Source organism: Garra rufa, chromosome 13 (assembly GCF_049309525.1).
Source record: "Garra rufa chromosome 13, GarRuf1.0, whole genome shotgun sequence".
Classification (NCBI taxonomy): domain Eukaryota; kingdom Metazoa; phylum Chordata; class Actinopteri; order Cypriniformes; family Cyprinidae; genus Garra; species Garra rufa.
In genome coordinates, this window is record NC_133373.1 from 6,004,482 (window position 1) to 6,031,166 (window position 26,685).

At 36.4% G+C, this 26,685-nt stretch overlaps 2 protein-coding genes across 3 annotated transcripts in view; one reads left to right on the forward strand and one right to left on the reverse strand.

Moving 5' to 3' along the window:
• Positions 1-4,227, forward strand: part of syne2a (spectrin repeat containing, nuclear envelope 2a) — a 136,430-nt gene extending 132,203 nt beyond the window's left edge. Inside the window, exons 111-115 of the mRNA XM_073816637.1 lie at positions 979-1,179; positions 1,252-1,380; positions 1,472-1,663; positions 2,022-2,071; positions 3,482-4,227. Of these exons, the coding sequence (XP_073672738.1) occupies positions 979-1,179; positions 1,252-1,380; positions 1,472-1,663; positions 2,022-2,071; positions 3,482-3,689 (780 nt within the window). The 3' untranslated portion in view covers positions 3,690-4,227. The remainder of the gene's footprint in view (positions 1-978; positions 1,180-1,251; positions 1,381-1,471; positions 1,664-2,021; positions 2,072-3,481) is intronic.
• Positions 3,717-26,685, reverse strand: esr2a (estrogen receptor 2a). Of its 2 annotated transcripts, XR_012357525.1 has the most exons (12): positions 26,531-26,685; positions 21,536-21,678; positions 19,703-20,205; positions 19,450-19,616; positions 18,100-18,216; positions 17,109-17,432; positions 14,456-14,594; positions 10,993-11,126; positions 8,243-8,426; positions 5,489-5,709; positions 4,757-5,340; positions 3,717-3,852 (listed from the first exon to the last, which is right to left on the reverse strand). XR_012357525.1 is itself a non-coding variant. In XM_073852887.1 (11 exons), the coding sequence occupies exons 3-10, from the start codon at positions 20,101-20,103 to the stop codon at positions 5,499-5,501; spliced, it is 1,677 nt and encodes a 558-aa protein (XP_073708988.1). In that variant the 5' UTR covers positions 20,104-20,205; positions 21,536-21,678; positions 26,531-26,685; the 3' UTR covers positions 4,046-5,340; positions 5,489-5,498. The 2 variants fall into 2 exon arrangements, 1 of the variants encoding a protein (XP_073708988.1); XM_073852887.1 differs by lacking the exon at positions 3,717-3,852 and having other exon boundaries at positions 4,046-5,340.

Sequence of the window (26,685 nt, forward strand, 5' to 3'; positions counted from 1 at the left end):
AAAGAAGGGCCAACACTGCAAATACTGACTCTTTGCATAAATGTCATGTAATTGTCGATAAAAGCCTTTGTTTCAGTTGTTTTTGTGATGTACTTAATTATAATTACAAGCACTTCATACGTTTCAAAGATCTAAAAGCAGTTTAGCAGCAAACTTTGTGAAAACTAATATTTGTGTCATTCTCAAAACTTTTGGCCACGACTGTACACAACCACCCTACACTGATAAAAATCCACCCAGTGGTATTTTTTTAGTCTTTAAAAGTAATATCCCCTTTTTAAAATCAGGTCATTCTCAGCTTCTTGTCGTTGTGAAGAAACAGTTGATTGTCATGAGTGTCTTACCTTAGGCCCTCACCGAGCTGAAACAGTCCCAATATGATTGCCATTGTGTGACTCAGGTGCAGAGGAAGACTGTAATTGAGCGATTGAGGTGTTCTGTTGTTGGATGTAATAATGAACATAGCAGTAGTCATTTACTCCCGGCATCTGAGCCGCTGAAGTGGCAGAGGAGAACCTTACTTTCGTTTTTAAATGGAAAGCACTGATCCCGATCTACATGTGGATCTAATCATTCGTGATGCAGCTTCACCCACAGCATCTTTGCAAATGGCCTTTCTTAATAATGTGCTTGTTGGCAAGTTTCGCCGATAAACGCGGCTAAAGTAAACATTACAGCTTGTAATCCCTCAGCAGAGAGGGGCGGGGCGAGCAGAGCTCATTTGCATTTAAAGGGCCCATGCAATAAAATGAGCTGATATTTTGCAGAGCTGAGTTTGACAAGGTAAAAGGGTGTTTTTTTTACACTACTATTGAGAATTTTTAATCAAAGTATATTAGAGACTTTTCATTAAGACCCTAAACAAATCATATGAACTTGTGGAAAATGGGCATCCGATGACCCCTTTAACACTAGACACTAGAAAGAAAAAAGATTTTGTCTTCCTGTCCCAATGCTGATTTGCTCCACATTATACAGGAAATGCAAAAGACATTTGCTCGCTATAAGACCATGATGCTGTCTCTGAACCTGGGTGGGCGAGAACTACAGCAGGGGGCTACTGGAGAAACACCTGAGCTTCAGGAGGGCCTGCGCAGCATGAATCGCCGCTGGACAGAGGCTTGTGCGGGACTAGAGGGATGGGAGGACAGTCTGCGCACTACCCTAGGACGCTGTCAGGTGAGCTATTTATACAAAACCTCAATGGAAATATACTTCATCTCTCATCACTGATCATCTCTCCTCATGTAGGAGTTCCACGAAATGGTTCACTCTCAACTGCTATGGCTGGCCCATGCAGAGAGCAGACGCTTCACAGTGAACATGAACGACCCTTCTGTGGAGCCCTCTATGCTTCAGGAACACAGGAACACCCTGAAGGTGAGTCAGAGAAAGCCAAAGCATGGATAGCGCCTCTAGTTTATGGTGTTGTTTGTGTAGCGAGCTCATGTTTTGCACCCCCTGGTGGCAGGATCTGGCAGAGGAGCTGCAGGGCAGGCAGAAGCAAGCAAGCTCTCTGCAGGAAATCGTCTCTGAGTTGCTCCCTGAGGCTTGTGGGGAAGACAGTACTGAAGCCAGGGAAAAACTCCATGTCATCGGAAGCAAACTGCGACTACTGTCACGACAAGTCGACCAGGATCTCCAGGCAATTGAAGAGAGATTGGTAAGAGCGTCCTGCAAAACCTCAGCCTCATGTCGTTCCAAACCTCTGAGACTTTCGTTCATCTTTGTAACACGAATTAAGACATATTTTGATTAAATCTGAGAGCATTCTGACCCTGCATAGAAAGCAATGCAGCTGACACATTCAAGGCCCAGAAAGGTAGTAAGGACTTTGATAAAATAGTCCATCTGACATCAATGGTTCAACCTAATTTTATGAAGCTACGACAATACTTTTAGTGTGCAAAGAAAAACGGAACCAAATTTATTGTACAATTTCTTCTCTTCCCTGTCAGTATTTGAAATGAAAAGTATACTACATGTACTTAATGCTGAACTTGTATGTTATGTGTTTGCAGGAGTCCACAACCGATGCTTCAGGAGACACGAAATCTGCACAATGCTCTCGGTATAGTTGCACACACACGAACCATTTTTATTTTTGTCCTTTTTTTATTTATTTTTGGTATATTACGTAGTATAGAATATTCAAAAATATATGGGCCATTCTACACAATTGGTACAAACTGCTGTCCCACAACCAAAAAACACTAAGTACTCAAATATTAGATATTTACTAGAATCTTTTTATCTGTTAAAACCCACAATATTATTTTAAATATCAGTTAGCTTAAAATGTATAAAATCATAATTTCAAAAGACATTAAAATATTTGTTGCATTTTATTCCATTGTTGAAACTTTATGTAAAAAAATGTCTCGCATTTTCGTGTCACTACCGAAACAGTGTGTTTTAGTCCATTTGCTGAGACTGATTTTAAGTAAACCCTTACATTTATGATCAGGAATTATTTATGTCACTCTCTCTCTTATTGAGTAGATAGACCCAATCATTTTGAGGTAAATGTGATCAAAAGAATGTCACTACGAGCACCGTTTTTCTGAAATTAAACACTTTTTTTGGAAGTTATTCTATAACATTTAGTTTTTAACTGTTCAGAACTGTGCTAGCTAACCATATGCTGATTATAGTATTTGAGTTAGGTTCAAATATATCTAAAATTGTCATGACCAAAACATTTGGTGAAGTTTCGGTAGTGACTCGGGTATCTTTGTTGTTTTGGGTGTTATCAAATAAAATTGCCACTACCATAACAGTCATAACCAAAACATGTTAGCATATTTTTGGCAGTGAAAAAAGGAACAAATAATCTTTTATTTGGGGGAAATAAACTAAATTTAAGTAGTTATGCAAAACATTACTGTCACTACCAAAATATTGGATGTTTTGTCAAAAAATAAAAGTATACTGAATACTCATATCTACCTCAACAACGATGTTATGATAGTGTTTGGTTCAGTGTATATTAAACTAATAAATCCTCAAGTTTGGAATCAGTATGATCAACTTTTTGCCTTTTACAAAAAAAAATTGTATTCAAAATAGATCTTATAAATTACACTTGAAATATTGTCAAAATTCTATTTGTTATTAACTTACCTCTGAAACTTTTAATAAAATAGAAAAATATATATTTACAAGGTACATGTAAGCAAAATCTTAATAGGTTAATGTAACCCTTCTTAAATTATATATTACTGTATTTCAGTAGTGACAAATTTGGGGAGAGGACAAATATTCCCAAACTTTCTGAAAATATAATATGAGAATCAACTGCACAATTACTAGAAATGTGTCCCTTGAACATTATTTAATTTGCATATAGTGGAAAAAAAGATGTAGAATGGCCAGTATACTACATAAGCAAATAATTCATAAACGCAGTATAGATACACATTTATGTTTTAAATAAGATGAGATTTGCTAAAAAAGAGCTGCCCTTTTCCTTCTGTTTCAGGACAAAGCGTGAACCATCACCTCAGCGATCGTTCTTCTATCGGGTCCTGCGAGCGGCTTTCCCTCTGCATCTCCTGTTTATCCTGCTGTTGGTTCTGGCCTGCTTGGTCCCTCTTTCTGAAGACGACTACAGCTGTACCTTTTCCAACAATTTTGCCCGTTCTTTCCACCCCATGTTGCGCTACACCAACGGTCCTCCTCCCACATAAGTCTCTCATCAACAGAGCTGTTTTCGTGACTCGAACATGCGAAGCACCTCACTTTTGTCCCAGGAATATTTTAACGGTTGTATTTATATAATTGATTTTATACTATTTATTCCCCTTTGAGAGCCATACTAAGTTGGATGTGGTCAAAGTTTTTGTCCCAATGCTGTAAAGAAAAATATCAATCATTGTACGAGCTTGAATGTAAATCACTGACAGTTTTGAAAAATATTTCTAGATTTATGCACTGATTAAAGATTATAAGTTTGAAACTTCAGCCACAGTTTGCACACTGCTGTTTAGAGATTGTGGTCTCCTTTTTTAAATTTTATGTGATCGCAATGAACATGTTTCCAAAGCCCAAAACAAAAATACATTTAATGCACATGAAAACATTTTAATACACCTCTGTGTAAATAACACACAGTTACATATGCACTGAAGGTAGAACACAAAGACATGTACAGAAAGTTAATTTGGAAAATGTTTTACAAATTAAACTTTTGTTCTGTGTTTAAAAATAAACATTGTCTACAACAAATCCGTATTAGAGCTGGTCTTTAATGCTTAGTTGCCAAAAATGGCTAAATCAATATTAGCGCTTAATATCAAAACAACAGAAATTCAAATGGCTGCCGGCAGATACAACATTCATAAATACTTTGTGCGTTTAGTAAAATTACGTAATGTAACATCTATATTTTTGCTTCTGATGTGTAGGTTTGGTTTATCAAATTTCTCCTAACGGTCATCTTAAACCAAACCGTATAGGCTAGAATCACTGTAGGCACTGCAATATTTTCATTTTTCTTGAATCTTAAAACAGGTCTTTAGATATTACTTTTAAAGTGCAATTTCACAAGTACTTTTTTTGGTAGTTGGTTGTGGTGCATCTTACAAACAGAAGGTTTTCACAGTGGAACAGTAGCAATAGAGTGCGCTGTCTCTAGAAATTGTATAAATGTTTTGTACAAGGCCTTTATGGTGTTAAAGGGGTTTTACTGGATAGAGAGCAGGATAAAAGAAGGTAGTTTGTTTTGTTAAAAGTAATAGATGCAAATGAAACTTACTACGTGTGACGTTCAGGTCTTGATTCAGTGTTTCCGAGCCTTTGGTCCAGAATTTAGTCTTTGCTCCCATTGCATACAAACAGCTCTCATCTTTAGCAATGACTGTCTATCAATACTATCATTTTGCAAGTGATGACATCTGATCTGTTTGTTCTGACAGTGTCGTCAATAGTCAGTTGATGAGGGCATCAGAGTGACGCTGCTGTTTCCTTTTACAAAAAGCCAGTTGCAAATGTGCTAGAAAGAGAAAATGGAAAAGTAGAAACTGTACATTTCAATGTGGTGCAGATTTCATGTGAATGGATGCATGAGGTGACAGTCAGATATCTCACTGCATGTTACGTTTCAAAAATCTTTTGAAATCCTAAACCCAAACAAGCAGTAATTGGTTTCCAAACCACCAGCAAAAGTTAAGATTTTGTAAAAAATACATTCCTTTTTTTTTGTGGTTCAGAATACATAAAACCTAAAAAAAAAAGAGGATTTCACAGCAATGTTTTTCATCTTGAGAAGTCCTATTCCACTCTTTTTGTGTGGCTGTTTTTGTTGTCCATTCTCCCGAAACTATAGATCATTCTTCAGCGCTGGATAGAAAGAAGAGCAAGTTAACACTGATGTTTTTTTTCCGCTTGTACATTTATGTAAGATTTTTAGTTGGCAGCATACTATGAAATAACCGTACAAACAGCCATTTCCAACAGAAAAACTTTATTCACTCTTGCTATGGCTCACCAGAAATGGTTTAGGGTCCTAAGGTCCCTACATTCTGAGAAGTGCAGGCAAAGGGCTCCTGGACGCTTTTGCTCTCTTTGGGAACAGGAGCCGCTTGAGGGCCGGAGTGAGACAGACGTGAGCTGTGCATGATGTGAGCGTCCAGCATTTCCAGGAGCAGGTCGTACAGAGGAACCATCTTCTTCATCTTCATGCAGTGGAGGTGGTCCATGCCTTTGTTACTACAGACAGTGGATATACAGTTACAAATACTTATAGAATATACAGTTACAAATAGCTATAGTACAGCAACAGGCTAACCACCCTATTTTCCTCTAAAAGTGAGCGTGGCCATTTGTAAATTTTATGGGTCTTGCTTCCAGTGTCATTAGCTTCCAGCAGTTTTTTAACTGTACAAAACAGCTTGTTTTGCTGCTCGATATAGCAAAATTGGTGTGTCGTACCACATTATTTTGATGTACCATCTTAATTATGAACACACTGGTTTGTAGTGCAAACTGTTTTACCGTTTACCACACAATGCTATTCTTCTCTTTAATTTCCCTATAGCTGCTAATATAAAGTCTTGCCCATACGCCTACTTTCATGTTGAAGAACAAGGTGGATAAGCTAATTGGTTAAAGAGCATTTAATACAAGCTAACTTTTTGCGAATAGTAGTTAGATACAGTACAAGTTACTTATTTAAAGTAGTTTAATACTGTAAGCTAACCCTTTGAAAAAGGCTACAACATTGGCTCAATACTACACTTGAGCTAATGTTTTGAAGAATAAATGTGGCTTGTAGTTCAAGATAACTTTTATTTTTTTAAAGGATTATATGGAACAAAATTAGGTATAGACAGCATGCTGTGCCGAATCTAAACAGACTTTTTTTTTTTTGGCCAAACCATTCATAAGTTATAAGCATATCTTCTGACCACTAGGTGGCACTGCACCAAAACTGTGCAGGTAGTCACAGGTCAAAACTTTCAGGTCATGGTTATAGCACACACCAAGTTTGGTCTCAATATGCTAAACCGTTGTGGAGATATAGCTTCATGTCCTTTTTTCCGTTTCATCAAATTTGTTTCTGTGTTACTCTAAAGCAGTTTGACTAATCGACTTGAATTCCTTAACTTTTTACCAGCATTGTCTGAAGACAATCTGAGCCAATTTTGGTGAAAATCAGACAAACCATCTAGGATGAGTTTGAAAAAGATTTTTTTGAACTATTAAAAAATTTGAAAAATCTTGACCTGTAGAAATTTAAATTTTGGTGTCCATTTGACTCGGTAAGAGCCAAAGAATTAGAAGAAAATTTATAAATTTTGCTTCTAAAATGTATGGTTCAAAAGTTATTAGCGTAAACATGAGTGCAAATTTAAACTGTTTAAACCGCTAGAGTGACTGAGTGAATCCAAACTTACTATGGTTAATGCTGAGACTGTTCTCTATCAGTGTGCCAAATTTCAGAACTTTCCCGCAAGTGGTTTTATGGGTGGCCATAGACTCAAGCGGAAGAAGAAGAAACAGAAGTACATTTTTTGGGTCTTGCTTCCGGTCACATCCGTGTCCAGCTATTTTTAGCTGTAAATTGGTGTGTCTTACTATATTATTTTAATATACTGTCTTAATTATGAACACACTGGTTTGTAGTGCAAACAGTTTGACCATTTACTGCGCGTTGTTATTTGTCGTTATTTCCCTACAGCAGCTCATTAACCAGAAGAAGGTGGATAAGCTCATTGGTTAAAGAGCATTTAACACAAGCTAACCTTTTGAAAAAACTGTTTTCAGTACTTTCAAGCTAACTTTTTTGCAAAAAGTAGTTAGATACACTACACTAGGTGGCGCTGCACAAAAACTGTGCAGGTAGCCTCAGGTCATGGTTATTATAACACACACCAATTTTGGTCCCAATATGCTAAACCGTTGTGGAAATATAGCCTCAAGTCCATTAGTTTCCACGTTACTTGAGAGCAGTTTGACTGATCAACTTAAATTTCTTAACTTTTTACCAGCATTGTCTAAAGATGATCTGAACCAATTTTGGTTAAAATCAGACAAACTATCAAGACAAGTTTAAAAAAAAGTAGATTTTTTTTAAACTATGAAAAATTGGCAAAAAGTTTGGCCGATAGAATATAAGATTTTGGTGTCTATTTGACAAGAAATCAGAGGAAAAAAGAATTTTGCTTCTGAAATTTATGGATCAAAAGTTATTATCTTTAAACTGTTGCTGAGGCTCCAAACTCACTATAGTTAATGCTGAGACTATCCTCTATCTGTGTGCCAAATTTCATAACTTGGGCTGCCATAGACTCAAGAGTAGCAAAAGAAGAATGTCAACTTACACACCTTTGGTGCTTGGGCCCTAATTAGCAACTGGAAAAGCTACTTTAAAAACTACTATTTTGTATACAGCACCCTAAAAACTGAAAAAAAAAAAAACACCCCTGTAGATAATTGACAATGTTTTAATTAAAGCAGACAATTACAGTAATCGCTTGATCACCATTAAAAAATGGTAAGTAGCAGACTAAGTGTCCAAATGAACTATAATTGTCATCAGAGTATAATTAGCAGCTGCAATTTCAGTGATTTTTGCATCCATAATTCTTGACCAAATAAATATATAAATTTTGCAGTCTTCAGATTAAATATTGCATGTGAAGCACAAGCCACCTTCTCTAAGTGAAAATCCAGCATGATGTGAACTCAAAGAAGTCACTTGCATCAACAGTTCCTTGTTCAAAGATTTTATTGTCTGTACCTGACGTGCCTTATGTGGGAGAGCAGCATGAGCAGATGGGCTAGTCTGGTGGAGCGCTGCTGGAAGCTCAGGCCCGTCTTTGAGATGGCCCAAACCAAAGCATCCGTCACAGAGTCCAGCAGACACAGCAGCTTCGAGCGGCTCTGCAGCTCCTCTGCTCCCTCCGACGAACTCAGGCACATGTCTGCAATGACGCACAAGTGCAGGCTCTCAGAGATTAAAGCTGTAAGATGCTGACATTTACAACCATTTGAAATAATACAGGGTGATACCCAAATAAGCATCCAATCCAAAGAATATCCCATTCAAAAACAACGCAACACATCTGGAGTGATCACATAAGCGATACTGAGGGGACAAAGTGAAGACAGCTGTTGGGGGCTGAGAATGAAGAGATAATGCATGAGGAAAAGACAGATCAAATGTTCAGAGCAGAAAGAAATACTGGTTCCTTCAGGCAATAAACACTAAGCATTTGCTATGAAATAGATACTTGAGTTAAAAGCGTGGAGAAAAGGCATGTTGTCCCCATTAAGACTTTACAGCGCGTGAGCGTTTTCTTTGCCTGGCCTTGCCAACACTCCCTTTAATTAAAGCAAGGATAGTGGTAAACTTCTGAGTTACGGGTCTCGAGTGAACACTATTTATTACGGCTTTGTGGAGGTCAGCATTTTGTTTAGATTTTTGATGATAGAGACGGTAAGAGTACCCACTTCTCCTGTGTGAGAATCACTGCTCAGGGTGGTTCGTACAGATACTTTAAAGGACTTTTCAAGCACTACCTTTTTGATTTTCAAGGACTTCAATGTCTTATCTTTCAAATTATAAAAAAGATAAATAGATAAGCAAAAACATACTAATAAAATGATACGCAAAGTTCAGCTCTAAATCAAATGACTCGCGAACCTGCTCTGAAATCCCGATCTAAATCAAATGATTCGCAACCCGCGATCTGAAGTTCCATTCTGAAGCAAAAGATTCACGAACCCGTTCCGAATTTCCGCTCTAAATCAAATGATTCGCGCTGGGCACTCCAGAGTTTTGTCTGAAGCAAAAGATTTACGAACCTGCTCCAAAATCCCCTTCCAAATCAAATGATTCGCGAACCGTGCTCCGAAGTTCCGATCTAAATCAAATGATTTGCTATTCATGCTCCGAAGTTCCGTTAAAGCAAAAGATTCACGAACCCACTCCGAAGTTTCAATCTAAATCAAATGATTCGCAATCCATGCTCCGAAGTTCCGTTCTGAAGCAAAAGATTCACGAACTTGCTCCGAAATCCCAGTCTAAATCAAATGATTTGCAATCCGTGTTCTGAAGTTCCGTCTAAAGCAAAAGATTCACGAACCTGCTCCAAAGTTTCAATCTAAATCAAATGATTTGCAATCCGTGTTCCAAAATTCCATCTAAAGCAAAAGATTCACGAACCCGCTCCAAAGTTTCAATCTAAATCAAATGATTTGCAATCCACGCTCCGAAGTTCCGTTCTGAAGCAAAAGATTCACGAACTTGCTCCGAAATCCCAGTCTAAATCAAATGATTTGCAATCAGTGTTCTGAAGTTCCGTCTAAAGCAAAAGATTGACGAACCTGCTCCGAAATTCCAATCTAAATCAAATGATTTGCAATCCGTGTTCCAAAGTTCCGTCTAAAGCAAAAGATTCACGAATCCACTCCAAAGTTTAAATCTAAATCAAATTATTTGCAATTTGAGCTCCGAAGTTCCGTTCTGAAGCAAAAGATTCACGAACCCACTCCGAAATTCCAATCTAAATCAAATGATTTGCGATCCATGCTCCAAAGTTCCGTCTAAAGCAAAAGATTCACAAACCTGCTACGAAGTTACAATCTAAATCAAATGATTCTCGATCTGACCAAAATATAAGACCAAAATCTTATATAAAGATATGGGTAATTTTATTTAATGGTAATTATGTATATCACAGTGTAGTTATTTTTGCATTAAATAAGGTCTTTATTACATTAAAATCTGGACACAATAGAAATTTTATTTCATCATTCTTGTCACCACTGTTAATATCATCAAAAAACCTAATACTAGCCTAAATTTTAAATAAAAATGAAAAAACTAATTATTACAAGCAGTAGGACAAAAAACTACAGTAGAACAAATAAATAACAAACGCTATTTTATACATTGAATAAAGTAATCAAATGTATAAAAACACTGCATATTCTGCACTGTGTACATTTCTTCTTTTTAAAATTACAAAAGTGATTTAGTCAAGAGCTGTGAAAGATTTTCTCTCTTTTGTAATTTGATTAACATGAAAGACAGACAGCAGGAACATTAGACTGCTATCACTTTAAGAGCTGCCCGATTCCAATATACTGTTACACATGTATTTTCTTACTCAGCTGTTTGCTTTCACTTAAGACCTAAACTGCATTTAGACAAATGAGAGTATTTTACCATTCAAGGCCTAAAAAGCAGCAAAATAAGATGCACCGTCTTCACCGTGATAGTCCAAAATCTCTACCGGTTGACAACGTATTTCTAATCATAGATCATACTTAAATACTTAACATGCACTGTTTTTAAGAAAGTATTGTGAATACATTCTATTTGATTTCTTTGCTTAAGATCCACTGTGATTTGTCTGTCCTATGGGGAAGGTCAACAAAACATACACATTCATTTTTTTCCAATAAAACTACATTTGTTTTAGCAATACAAGTGGTGAAAATGCATGCACATTTCATAAAAGGCTTAATGAGAAGAACACTCACTGGAGTTGAGCAGGATCATGGCTTTGAGACACACGTACTCCTCTCTCTGCAACTTCAGTTCTCTGAACCTGGACGTGGCTGCCAACAGCATATCAAAGATCTCCACAAACCCCTGCACACAGCTGCTTTCGTCCCTGACAAACACAAAGACATTCAGCAGTCTTGCAAATTAGCTTCACACCATCAGAGCCCAAAACTCAAACCTCAGAAGTCTTATTCCAAACCTGGCACCTACTGAAAGAACGGACGGCAAAGTCTGTATATAGCGTCAATGGAAAATCACAGGACTAGTGCTCTCTGAAGCGCTGAGAGGTGCTGCAATTGGGTTTGCAGGAGTGAATGAGGCTGGGAATGGCACTTCATTAAAACTTGTGAGAACTTCCTTTTAGCATTAAGGAAGAGCCAGGGTTGCAAAATAATTGAGTCTTTGTAAATCAATACTACATTTAGGTATACTTTTGGGGAATTTGTCGAATAATATTGAGAGTCATTAATGGCAGTAGTAGTCAGACAGAAAGCATGCATTGTTTTTTGCCACTTGATGTTGACAAGCAGTACACCAAGTTAAACTCAGGGATCCAGTTGGCTCTGATACGATGAATTTCCTATCCAAAATGCAGCCCATGAAAATACAGTAAATGTCTGGCAGCATATCAGATGGTGAGCGTATTTACAGCCCTCCCATGACTTGAATGGTTTGGAAGTGTAGTTCTGTATAAAGTCTGCCGAGCATCTGTAACCCTGGCCCAATTTTTTTCTCACATTACAACATGGGTACACACTGTGTTAGAGGGTACAAAGGGCAGCGGAGTAGAGGGAGGCGTGATAATACGCAAGCCATGGCAAAACCAGTTCCTGTCTTCCCACAGCTCTCTAACTCCCACCACACAGAGCCTTGCACTTGCTCTGACACATCTGGCCAAACTGCTGATTTTGTTTCACAGCTGTATTCTACAGTGGTCGAGAGAGCTCAACACGCTGCAACTTACAGGGATAGTTCACCCAAAAATGAAAATGTGATGTTTATCTGCTTACCCCCAGGGCATCCAAGATGTAGGTGACTTTGTTTCTTCAGTAGAACACAAACGAAGATTTTGAACTCAAACCGTTGCAGCCTGTCAGTCATATAATGGCAGTCAATGGGACCCACGGCTTTGAGAGTCAAAAAAACATACACAGACAAAACCTAATTAAACCCTGCGGCTCGTGACAATACACTGAGGTCTTAACATACAAAACAATCAGTCTGTGCAAGAAACTGAACAGTATTTATATCATTTTTTATCTCTGATCCGCCGCAATGTCCAACTGTCCTGAGCACATTCACAACAGCCGGCGTGTGAGCGCAGAGAGATTGTGGGTACGACGGCTACTCAAAATGGTAATTACTTGTGCTTATCCTGATTGTTGCAACTGATTAAGAACTACAATATTATGTTTGCTTGAGCCAACTCATCTGGGAGTGTTGACGTTTCACCTTTTCAACTTTTGAGCCTGATCGACTGAAGTTATGGTTGCTTGCTCTTCGTGTTGGACAGTTGGACATTGCGGTGGATCAGAGGTAAAAATGATATAAATACTGTGCAGTTTCTTGCACAGACCGATTGTTTTGTGTGTTCAATATATCATCACAAGTCGCAGGGTTTAATTTGGTTTTGTCTGTGTATGTTTTTTTTTTACTCTCAAAGCCATGGGTCCCATTGACTGCCATTATATGACTGACAGACTGCAACAGTTTGAGTTAAAAGTCTTTGTTTGTGTTCGACTGAAGAAACAAAGTCACCTACATCATGGATGTCCTGGGGGTAAGCAGATAAACAAAAAAATTTCATTTTGGGCTGAACTATCCCTTTAAGAAAACACATGCAAATAGAAAAAGCACCAGCAAATTAAGAAAACATCTTCATCAGTTTGACAGCACACATGCTGCAAGTACTCGCAACACAACCAGATACAGAAACATGCTGCAAAAACAACACAACCAAACGCAAAAACGTGCTGCAAGCACAGAACACAATGGTGGTGCATTGATTACCATAAGTATGGTTAGTGTTTTTAATTTACCATGGTTTAACTATAGTAACCATTTTTATTTGCATTTGCATTTATTTTATATAATAATTAAATAGCATATATTATATATAATGCAATGTTTAATGTTTTTTCACGAAATCTCTTTTGCTCATCAAGACGGCATTTACTTGGTCAAAATACAGAAAAAACTGTAAAATTGTGAAATATTATTACAGTTTGAAATAATAGTTTTCTATTTTAATATATTTTAAAATATAATTTATTCCATAATGCAAAGCTGAATTTTCATTAGCCATTAATCCAGTCTTCAGTGTATATATTTCAGTGTAATATTTTTGTGTGATTTTTTTTCAGGATTCTTGGATGAATACAAAGTTTAAAAAACAGCATTTATTCAAAATAGAAATCTAACAATGTAAGTCTTTGCTATCACTTTTTATCCATTTAACACATTCTTGGTGAATAAGTATGAATTACTTTCCAAAAAAAAGAAAGAATACACATTTACTGACCACAAACTTTTAAATAACTTATTTTGTTACAAATTATTTCTATTATAATTAAATGCTGGTCTTTCTACCTTTTTATTTATTAAATAATCCCCAAAAAATATTAAGCAGCACAACTGCTTTTAACACTGATAATAAATCAGCATATTAGAATGATTTCTGAAGGATTATGTGAGACTGAAGATTGGAGTAATGCTGCTGAAAATTTAGCTTTGTATCACATGAATAAATAACATTTTAAAATATATTTGCATAGACAAACAATTATTTTACATTAAAATAATATTTCACAATAATACCATTTTTTCCTGCATTTTTGTTAAAATAAATGCATTTTGATGGGCATAAGAAACTTCTTTAAAAAACATTAAAATTCTTACTGATCCCAAACTTTTGAACTGCACTGTATATAAGCTATTAGTTTATTTTAATAGTAAAACCATGGTTAATTTTGGTAAGGGAAGTTGTAAAAACTGCCAGCTTACATAACGTTTCACAGTTACAGTAATTGTGTATTTTCATATGATCATATGATCAGGAAACAGAAAAAATGTGCACATGTTGAGCTCTCTTGGCCACCGTAGTGTTCTTAGGATATTCTACACAAATTCTACACAAAAGCTCTTGGATTTCATTAAAAATATCATAATTTGTGTTCTGAAGATGAATAAAAGTCTTACAGGTTTAAAACAACATGAGGGTGAATAATTAATGACACAATTTTCATTTTTGCATGAACCATCCCTTTAAATATATCTTATACAATACTGGCACAAAGAACAAAATTGACAGCTGCATAAAAATACTGACCATCTAAAACATGTGAGAATAAAAAATTATTCAAAGCACAGAGAGATGGATGTGCCTGTTCATAAATTAGGCAATGGGATGGATAAACACAATTAGCTGACACTAGTTACCTGCTGAGACTGAGGTCTGGGGAGAAAATAAGCTTTCCAGGGTGATTAACAGACCGCCACATCAGTCCCAGCATCAGCACCTCTAACCAGCAGCACTCCAACAAATGGACCTGGTCAAACAGACTGAGCTCCACAAAACCTGCCGGGAGAAACAAGCACTTATTAACAACTGCATACAAATCCAGAAACAGTTTCACTCAACCCATAGCATCCAAACCTAATCAATAGTTCACATGTCATGACGATTATTACAGTAGTTAATTTCAGCAGGCAGTGCTTCACTGGCTCACACAAGGTGCTCATCCCTGGGGATCGAAGAAGAATCTGAGGGATGGTTTGCTGGTGCTCTCAGAATAAACAAACCGCTCATGTTCAGAATCAGAACATGGTGATTCACTTATAAAAACTCTGCCCATTCTAAAAGCTAAGTATTCAGTAAAATGATAAATCAGCCAAGAAAAACATCAAATACATTTAAAAAATGATTAAAGGCAGGGTAGCTTTGAAAGCATAAGATTACACACTCCCTGCAAATCACTTTCCAGAAACACATGAAGGCACACAGGCAGACCAGAGGCTAACCATTGACACGATAAAAGATGGCGTTGGTGGAGGGCTGAGTCAAAACTGTCAGATGTGTTTCATTACCAGCTAGAAAACATTACTATGCAAGCTCATTTTAGAAATGCCTAATTTCGCAATTCTGACTTTATTCTCGGAACTGTGTGATACAAACTTGCAATTCTATCTCGGAATTGCATGATTTATTGATGATTTGTTGTACAAGTTATAAAGTCAGAATTGCGGGCTATAAACTCACAATTGTGAGAAATAAAATCATGCAATACTGACTTTATGAGTCATTACTTTGAGTCTGTATCTCATAATTCTGACTTTTTTCACATTTGCGAGTTTATATCTCACAATTCTGACTTTTTTCTCAGAATTGCGTGATATAAACACAATTTTGAGATATAAAGTCAGAATAGCAAGATGAAGTCAGAATTGTGAGATATAAACTTGCACTTGTGAGAAATAAAGTTAGAAATGCGAGATATGAACTTGCAATTGTGAGTTATAAAGTCAGAATAGATGAATATAAACACACAATTGCGCACTTGCGAGAAATAAAATCGGAACTTTGAGATATAAACTCGCAATTCTGACTTTTTTTCTTGCAAATGTGAGTTTATATCTCGCAATTTTGACTTTTTTTTTTATAAAGTCCAAGTTATAATGTTGTTTTAAAGTTGAGTTATAAAGTCCAGTTCTGAGGGATAAAAAGACTGATAGGTTCTCAGAATTGCAAGTTATTATCTCACAATTTTCTAATCACAATTTTGACTTAAATTTGCATATAAACTCACAATTCAGAGTTGTTTTCTTGCATTTGCGAATTTATATCATGCAATACTATAACTCACAACTGTAAGTTTATATCACGCAATTCTGAAAAAACAACAACTCTTAATCGCCAAGTCAGAATTGTGAGTTTTTTATTCATGCAATTCTGAGAAAAAAAACTAAATTGCAATTCTAATATTACAATTCTGAGAAAAGTAAGAATTGCAAGTTTATATCACATAATTTGGAGAAAAAAATCTGTATTGCAGGTTTATATCACTCTATTCTGAAAAACAAGTCAGAATTGCAAGTTTATATCACACAATTATGAAAAAATTTGATTGACAAGTTTATATCACAATTCTGAAAAAAAAAGTTAGAATATTGAGTTTATATCACAATTCTGAGACAAAAAATGTACATTGCAAGTTTATATCATTCAGTTCTGAGAAAAAAAAAAACTGAATTGCAAGTTTATATCACAATTCTGAGAAAAAAAGTTAGAATTGCGAGTTTATATCACATAATTCCAAGAAAAAAAACTATAATTTTCTCAAAGTTTTTGAGAAAAAAAAAAAAACAGAATTGTGAGATTAAAATCTGACTACTGTTTTTTTTAAAATGTTTTTTATTCAGTGGTGGAAAAGGGCGAAGGTATGCAAATATATATGTTGACAGGCCGGCCCTGGGACTGAAGGATATGATTGGACGAACATAACATAACTTCTACGCATTCCATAGACAATATAAATGCATATAAACACATTTAGACCATTTAACTTAATGATTGCTATACAGCATTTTTTTGATTATTGAGATGAGTAACATCTGTGGTTAGCATCACTTGAGGATGCCCCTAACATTCTGAACAATAAACTATTCATTAACCTATTTGGTTGAGGCGTGGTCCTTTGCTCGTGAATTAATCGTAACAAATAAAACAATTACTTACCCACAATCATACCATGTTCTAAGTTTACTTGATGAATGAAGTGAAATTCATTCATCTTATGCAGCAACTTGTTAGCAACATTTAAAAAACACAAATCGAGTGTAAAATTAGTTTGAACATATATGACGTAATTGTAATTCATCCTAAATTCCGAATATGTGTATTGTGTGAATATTACTGTATTCATAAATGGAAAAACGCTATTCTAAAAACCCCATTCGAAATTCCAGAGGGAATCCACAGCTTTGCAGGTTTAGTCTACAAATTGACGCTATGACTGACTAACTCTCATCCATGTGGATTTTAGGCAGATTTGAATCGTTTTTTTTTTTTTAATAAATCTGGATATACATTCACCTGGGATCTTCTTGGCCCAGCTGATCATGTGAACGAGCTCTTTGTCAGCCAGGTTGGTCAGTGACATCATGACGTTGGCCTCAGTGAACGGCTTCTTCATGTCTTTCATGAGGTAAATCTCAGGTGGCTCTGCATCCATGATTCGAGCGATTAGTTCCTCAGGGCTCAACGCCATTGTAACCACCCTATTTTCACTGAGGGGATGTGGTACGCTTTTGATCTCTTGAGATCTTGGGCCACTCGCTCTCATCCTGCCAGAGAATCGCACCAGTCGCTTCGCCTGGGCTCCTCTTTGTTGGTAGCTGCTACGATCTCGCCGTAACCCTGCGAAAACCACCACATAAATTGCACAATTAAAAATGTGTACTATGAGTCAAACAGGTTGAGAACCACTAGCTCAGACCAAAATTTGTTTGAACAGAAGGCAAAGCCCAAAGCTGCAAAAACGAATGATAAAACTGTGTTTAATATGACAAGAGCTCAAAACAACCACATCAACCAATAAATGGAGAGTACATCACTTTCTCTTCTAACCTTGAAGCAAAGCTGTGAAAGTAGACTGCCCTAAAACAGCAATTACAGGACCGGATGAGGATAGATGGTAACAGTCTCCACAGCAACACAGACTTAATTCAGCTAGCACTGTTTTTTGGAGGAACAAGCCTTCCCAGACTCGCCAAACTCTCAAAAACAACTCACTCAAAACCGTCTGGTTCAAACAAGTTCGGATTATTATTATGTGAAATCTTAAATCGTAATTTATCTGGTTTGTTTATTTGGTGAAACCTTTGACCAACATCTATAAATAATCATGGCTCTATCACATTATCATTGCAATGCTTATCAAAACGTCATGGCATGATAGCAGCCTAATACTGTGACATAAATTCCAAAGTGCAAATTCAGCAGCAATCTCTGGTGAAGTATTTGGTAACTGTGTGGGTGTAGGCAGGGTGTTGGTAGGGAGGAATGGAAAACAAAAGAGTCCCACCACATTTCATCATTCCAACTTCATAACACTTTCGGAGTCGGCAGGCCTGGCAGCTTTTGCGGCGGTTCTTGTCGATGGTGCACTGGTTGGTGGCAGGGCAGATGTATTCATTGTGTCCTGAGAAAATGAATCAGATGTTTCTTATTATTCACTGAGCGGTTGTTTAGAGCTTAACAAGTATGACAAGTCTGTTACTATGTTTATAGACTGTAAAGCAGAGTTGCCTTGTAGAGACATTAAACTACCACAGTTATGTTCAACACTGGTTGTTTGGGATAGTGGAAAAATAATAGTTTAGAATCACTATATAAAAACATTTAAGTGATGAATTAATATCAATTATTTCAGAGCTGAAATAGCATTTCTGAAGAAAAAGGGTTGGGTTTTGACACAAATGACGCGATTCGATTGATTCACAGGCTTGCAATTCGATTTCTCATTCGATTCAATTTAATATTGATTATTTAGGATAAATATCATGTATAGTACATGGCAAATTTTCTTAAGGAAAATTAATTTCCCAATTCATGCTGTAAAATATACATGAGAATCAGTTGGTACTACCATAATATTGAAGGTTAAACTGATTTGTGTACAAGTTTTTATAATAATAAAGTTACACTGACAATTATATTTTTACTCCAATTTGTTTTTTGAAATATTTTGAAACATTCAAATGGTGTCTGTCATTAAAACTCAACAGATTTAAATGTTAAAGAACAGTAAAAATTGTAATTAATATGTTATATGGTACATATATTTAGCCAAAATGCTCCTCTCTACAGTTCAAGATTATGGTCACCAAATATGTTTTTTTTTTCTGAGGTAAAGCTCTTGTATTGACATCTTTGATTAAAGGGGTGCTCACCACACCCCTCTTTTCTGTTTTTGTGTATTCGGCGGTGTTACCATCAAAAACAAAACTAATCCGCTGTGTCCTCAGTGACTCTGATGTCGGGAGAAAGTAAAGACTCTTATGTCCACTTTTACATCCAACTACAAAAAATCTGCTAGCTTCTCGAACGTGGAGAAAATGGCGGACAACATACAACTGTCTGAGGGCGGGAATATGCTAATACGGGACAGTCTGTCAATGGTGGTGGGCGGGGCCTGAGCAGTACGATGTCATACTGCTCAGAAAATTAAAACGGCTTGATAGTTGAGACTTTTGGGTCTTGAATGGATTTCTATCATTGTAGGGTGGTTGTGTCCAAACACTGCTAAGACACAATTATATGCAAACTGTATGTAAAAGTAAATTTGGCATTGTGTGTCCCCTTTAATATTGGTGCATACTACTAATTCAGTAAGTACACAATAAAGTGCATGAATGTTTCCAGAGAGTGATACCTTGTATACTTCTTTTGAAGAAGGCTTTGCATCCTTCACATGACCACACGCCATAATGATACCCAGAGGCGTAATCACTACAGACGGCACAGTAGTGCATGTCAGCTTTACCCTTCAAAGAGGCAGAAGCCTCCTCTGCATCAGCTATCCTCTTCACCAATGGTTTGCTATGGAGCAGAGCGAACACATGTATCTGAGAGACCAGAGTTATGTAATCAACTGAAAAAATCATAACAATTGAGCTTCCACATACCTGTTTTCCTCTTCGCAGTGATCATGTGGCACAAGTTCCGTCCACGTCCCACCATTCGGATGGTTTTGTTGTAGTCGAGCCTGTTGTTGATGCAATGCAAGTGAGGAAACATGGCTATGAGGTGGCCAAAAGAGACTGGGGCTTAGCGACTGCCGTACTGATGAGCAGTCGGACAAGGGTGATGTGCCGTAACCCAGCAGAGCGGGACTGTAGAAGGGCAGAGTGGTGAAGTCATGGCTGAGGTCTGTGTAGGGTGATGGGATGCAGATGGGATGGCTCTCCACCGGCAGGGATGGAGAGGAGGAGTTAAAAATAGGAGAGAGGACGTGACCTCCCACCCTGCTGGAGTCCACTTCCTGCAGTTGAAGAAGAGGGCTGTCTCCCTCGGGATACTCGGACATGGTGAAGGCGGATAAGTTCAGCGCTTTTGCATCATTAACAGAGAACTGTTGATGCAAGTCATGTTGAACTCCTCAGTCATCGATACAGAAACCTGATGCAGCCTAATACACAATCGACAGGAAGCTTTCCATTTATAGTGGGAAATTAACAGGGAAAAAGCCTTTTGACTAAAATGCCATTTAGTTTTAGTCATATTTTAGTCATCTGAATGTGTTTTGGTTTTAGACTAGTTTTAGTCAACTAAATATTATAAGATTTTTGTTGACTAAATCTACAGTGGATTTAGCTGGCTAAAATTGAATGGGTGTAATGCATTTATTAAGCATTACTCTAAAATGACCAAACTCATTGTATAGGTTTGATATTAAGGTTTTATCATGACATACATTTAACTGATGTGACATACAAAATGCCTTTATAAAACTGAATGAAGAAGCCACTTCTCAGAAAAAAGAACATGGTCTTCTTTTCAACGAAATACCAATGGTTATATAGGCTAATTATGCATTTTGTGTGCAAAGAAAACAAACTGTTGTGATTGCACATTGAAGACTGACAGCAAAGAGAAGAAGTATTTTCATACCGTCATAATGTTATGGTTCAACCACTGATGTCACATGGACTATTTTACCAATGTCCTTACTATCCTTCTGGGCCTTGAATGTGTTAGTTGGGTTGCTGTCTAATCAGAGTCAGAAAGCTCTTGGATTTCATCAGAAATATTTTAAGTTGTATTCTAAAGACGAACGAAGGCCTTACAGGTTTAAAACATTACAAGGGTGAGTAATTAATTACAGAATTTTCATTTCTGAGTGAACTATCCTTAGTTAATAATTACTGGCAAGTCATTCACAGCGCAGACTGGGTAGCAAAACTGAATTCAGGAGGACTAAATTATCACAGTCTGTTCCAGCAAAATTTTAAAAAAGCAAATTAAATACATACAAATTGTGTTTTACATCTAAAATGATCTGTAACAATAAATTACATTTAAATGCATTTGGCACATGCTTCTGACCAGGGTAACTCACATTGCATTTGAGGTATAGATTTGATCTGTTAAATCGCTGAACCCATGACCTTTACATTGCTAATTGCACTAGAGGAACGCTCATTAAGCTAGTCTCACGTCAGTTTAGTAGCAAATATTTCTTTGAAATTATTAGCTTGTAAATACTGAAAAGCAGCTGCGTGTCTTGCATATCTGCCTATTTTAAGTCAGTTTAATAAACTTTCAGCCTGTTGCATACAGCTCAGTGATGGTTTGAATCGAAGTTGCATTTAAAAAGGCCTACATATCTGCCTCAGGAACATTTACATGTCTTACAAAATGAATCGAGGCATGAAGACATTTTAATTTCTGTTGTCTTTCTAGGAGCACATGTTAGTTCTTATACATTTACCACAGAAGTCTGTTAAAGTGACTCTTACCTACAGTGTTGTAGACTGTACTTCCAAGACAGGCAGTTAGTCTGTCCAGACTGCCAACAGTGAGTCAACCGAGGACTTTTGAACCCTCGTTTTAGTGCAGACAGGCAATTGGCCAAAACATGCCCTGCACACAGCGCAAGCGCCTGCAAAATGACAGAAAGCATGAAAAGCATGATGCCATGTTGTGAATTGGAAACATCTGATTTCACATAAAATGGTAAAAACAATTATTGTTATTTATCATTTTTTTTTATAAATAATGAATATTTCATGTATTAATAATTATGCAAATTTGATTAGCAACATTAACTAATTGAAAGACACTTATTACCTCTTTCCATTAGCATGATAGGCACATCACACACTGCAAAAATTTAATTCATACAGAAAATGCTATAAAATGCTATTGTTAAAAAACTGTTAACTGGTTAAATGTAAGTTACCTTACTGTATATGATATAAAAATTGTAAATGGCTTAACATAACATTATAAAAAAATAAGATTTTTGTTAAGTACAACTATGAATTAACATTTAATTTATGCTCAAATACAGTACAGAAACCTCAAAAACAGGTTTTGACATCACATGTGATTGTATTTTATTTACATTTGATTTGTATTATAACCCTGCGCACCATCTATTGTACAGTTTATCAGAACAAAAATGTTGGATGTTATATATGTCAGGGATGAATCAGTCTGAATGAACAATATAATGGTGGTAATAGAAAGACTAATAAAAAAAAATAGTAAACAACTCAGACTTAGATTCAACCACTTTGTTATGTCAAAATAAGCCTTAAAACCTGAAAACATGATCTGTGGGAGTTTTTAGTGAGTAATCAGCTTGGTGAAATTTAAAGTATATCGTCTGTGACCTATAATTATGAAGCTTTGATGACTGATGACCCGAAAAATTAAAAAATAGTTGAAAGTTAAAGGGGGGACCCCCCCATGTTCCATGCATGCTAAGTTATTTACACTGTTAAAGAGTTGGATTCCCATGCTAACATGGCCAAAGTTTCAAAAAACAATTTGGACGTATTTCCAAATACACACTTCTGGGTTTCTTACAAGTTTCAGAATTTTTTCTTCGATCATGGCTTTTTATGTCGTCCTAAAGGGTGGAACTCCTTGTATGGGCATTTCTCCCCACACATCGACCAGCAGTGTTGCCAGATTGGGCGGGTTGCCACCCAATTAGTCTTCTTTTAATCACCTTGGACCGGAGAATAATGCTTTGGGTGGGTAGACAAAATTTGGGCTGCTTTTTTGCTTCGCTTTTATCTTAGTCATGTTATTTTAATATGTTAGTTTTCAAAGTATCACAGTAAAATAACGTGTAGTGCAGTCATCAACTTACTTTTCCTGTAAATCAATTTACCATCTTTTAAGTTGGTGAGATGTGATGACTCGTGAGTGATGGGGTTTTGGCGCTATAACGGGCAAGATTTTGAATGTGCAACTATATATTCATTCATTCATTTATTTTATTTAAGTGATCTAAATATCTTACACTTACGTCTACTGTGGACTTGAAACTGATGCATGTGTTTTTCCAAGGTTTAATGTCATCGGTTAATTTCTCGATTGCCACTTTGAAAAGATTTCTGGACATTTTACGCATATTTGCTGACTCACTTGAATGCATTTGCCCTGTTTGGATCCATATTGCTGTGAAAATTATTTATCTTTATTTTATTTTGTCGTCATTATTTTTTAAAGAGATAAAAGTGGTCCTTATCAATAAAATTATATCTCATTATTTTGGCAGTTAAAATTTTGGGCTAGTTTCTGATGAAGTGGGCAGGTTTTGGTGAGCTTTTGGGCTGTAAATCATCAACCCTGGCATCACTGTCGACCAGAATGAGCACAAGAGCGTGCCCATCAACACGCTTCATTCGGCTGCACTCGGGAAGAACGTCTTTAAAAAGTGTGGTTTCGGTTGTAAGGCAAAAATAACCTTGCTCAGCTACTGTATGTGAACAGTAGATGCAGTTTTTTTTTCTGGGGCAGAAACTGAATTTTGCAAGCGTGTTTGTTGACAAACCTTTTATAAACAAGGCCCAGTTCAATGCTGGATTTACAAATCAATTGATACTGAAAGATGGAGCGGCCCCAGCTATAAAGGATCCCATTCATGATTTGGAACTGCAGCTGGTAAGTAAAACGGCATGAAATGTGTGTGTTTTGTTGGCAATCAGCAAGCAAATGCTTGTCAATCTTTAGCTCCGCCCACGGCGCACCTCCGCTGTTTTCTGAGAGAATCGTAAAGCTGTATCTTTCTTTTGTAAATGTGATAAAACTAAAGACTTTTTGGAGATATGAAGGATGCAGTCCTACTCTAACGGTACCAAAGATTAACATAAGATTGGGTGAAACTGTGTGTGTTATGCTCCCTTTAACTATTAAAAATAAGAGCTGAACATGCGTTCACAAATATTGTTACTGCGTTAAGTTATTATTTAGGAATAAATGTAAAATGCTTACAAACACTAACATGATGAGATTCATATTTGGTTTTAATAAACAGAACATTGATTACATTGTTAATGTACAATAATAATGACAAATACAAATCGCAAAAATGTGGACGACCTTTTCACCAGCTGTAGAGGTTGGTCAAACACCTACAGTAAAATCCTCTGTTCATTCCCACCATACTGATAATGGGGAAACAATTCTTCCCATTCATAACCCTTAACCTCAGAAGCTCAAACTCTTAAAATTTCTCCGCCAATACAGACTAAGACAGAGCGGAAGACAGAGAGAAGGCTTGGAAAGCGGGACAGGCTGAAGCTGCGTGCATCAACTCTCTCCTGACAAACTGTCTGGCATGATGTGTGCTCTTGAGGCAAAAGAGCGCCCGGCCACCGGCCAGCAGTGCATACCAAAAACAAAAGCCCAAGGCCGCAGTGTGATCTCTCTTCTCACTCCCTTCTCTGGCGGAAAACGGATAAGGGAGAGAAGCAGCGACGGAAACCATGCCCTGTGCAGGAGTTGTGGGAACAAGTGGGAAGACCACCGTTGAGACTGATGCAAACCCTTAGACTATGAACCTTCTAATAAGTTAGTGCTATATTGTAAGTCTTCATGTAGCTTGAGAGCACGCCGTTAGCAACAGCAGGCCATAGGTTCGATTCCCAGGGAATGCAAGAAGTGATGTATAAATTGAATGCTAAGGTGATTAGGATCTACCAAATACATAAATGGTAAATGTAGCATGTTATATTTAAGTGATGCACATTTGACTTCATCTACATTCCCATAGGGTAGATCTACGTTTATTAGACTACAGCTGCTGGAGTTCATTTTTATGAATTCTTTAGTTCTGCATTGAAACCTATGAACTATTCTTATAATTTCTGCAAATCTTAAAAGAGAGGCAGCAACCCCATCTATATTTCTCGGCACCAATCTGCAGTATATTTTTAGAATTAGAATTTTTAAGATCATGTCTACACCAATAGAAACTTATATAATAAAAAAATATTTTTATAATACAAAAATTTTCATTTTAATCATTTTAAGTTCAAATGACCACTTAAGATGCAAAAAAAGACAAATATAAAGGGAGTAAATTAAATACAAGAGGAATTTGCAGCCTTTTTTAACTGAGAATGAATAAAAGTAAACCGTAAGGAGTCTCTATCACACGATTTGCCTGTTTTTAAAAATAATTACTATTAGTTAATAGTTTTTAACTGTACTACTATTTTTTAGTTTCAAGATTTAAAGTCATGCACTGTAGAACAGTAGATACAAATATTTCTATATAGACTTTTGTCTCCGCCACATATCAAAAACTACACAGAACAGCGGCTGACCAACCAATTTATATTAATGCACAACATTATTTTTGTAAAAAAACAATGCATAGAAATGTTGCCATTACTGACTTTTGAAACGAATGTAGTAGTTCTAAATAATTTTTATAAATATTTGACTGGTAATGTTCAATTATATGATCACTGTGAGTAGTTATTATTTTAATGTAAAATATAAATATATATAGTTCAAGTTACAAGATGTACTGACAGATTAATCTGATGAAAGACCTAATTATCTTTGTGTCAGTGATAAAATATGAATATTTATCACAGTTGAGGACAACAGTCCAATATGACTAAAAAAAGTCATATTTCTGTTCATAAATTCATCAAATAAATAATATAAATAAGTATAAATAATACATGCAATATTGTAATGTAATATTCACAACCAAACCACTTGTGACCCTGGAGCACAAAACCAGTCATAAGTAACATGGGTATATTAGTAGCAATAGCCAAAAATACATAGTATGGGTCAAAATGATCAATTTTTCTTTTGTGCCAGAAATCATTAGGATATTAAGATCATGTTCCATGAAGATATTTTGTAGATTTCCTAACATAAATATATCAGGACTTAATTTTGATTAGTAATATGCATTGCTGAGAACTGAATTCGGACAACTTTAAAGACGATTTTCTCAATATTAATGTTTTGGCACCCTCATATTGCAGATTTTAAAATAGCTGCAACTTGTCCTATCCTAACAAACCATACATCAGTGGAAAGCTTGTTTATTCAGCTTTCATGTTATGTATAAATAGCAATTTCAAAAAAATTGACCCTAATGACTGGTTTTGTAGTCAATGGTCACAAATAACCGTGGAATAGAATAACATTTAATACATCATCATTATCTTCATCTTATTTTATAGCGAGTGGCTTCCTAAAACACTTTCAGTGTAGAGAAAAGATACCAATGTAAGCGATTGGGTCGCAGAGGGTTAAAACTTTCATCCTCATGCCTCCCGCTTGAATGAATAGGAGGTTCTGCATACTTCCATTAATGAACCTGCTTGCGTCATTAAAGATTGAACAGTGCATGCGTAAACATACCTACTGTAAACAAGCAGACGCAATGAATGAAACACTGCAATGCGATTGATACAGAGTGAAAGTTTACCCGCTTTACTAAAAAACGAATGGAAGAGTGAACCTACCTGTTGCAATCGATGTTTACTTGATCAACAGATGGTCAACTGTAAGCCTTGGTTTCTGAATCGATAAGTATCCCAAAAGAGAAGTGTATTGCTTGATTAGATCGCTGTTAAAAGCCTGTGGCCAGTGTTGTGATGAGCTGTCTGTCAGGTTGCAT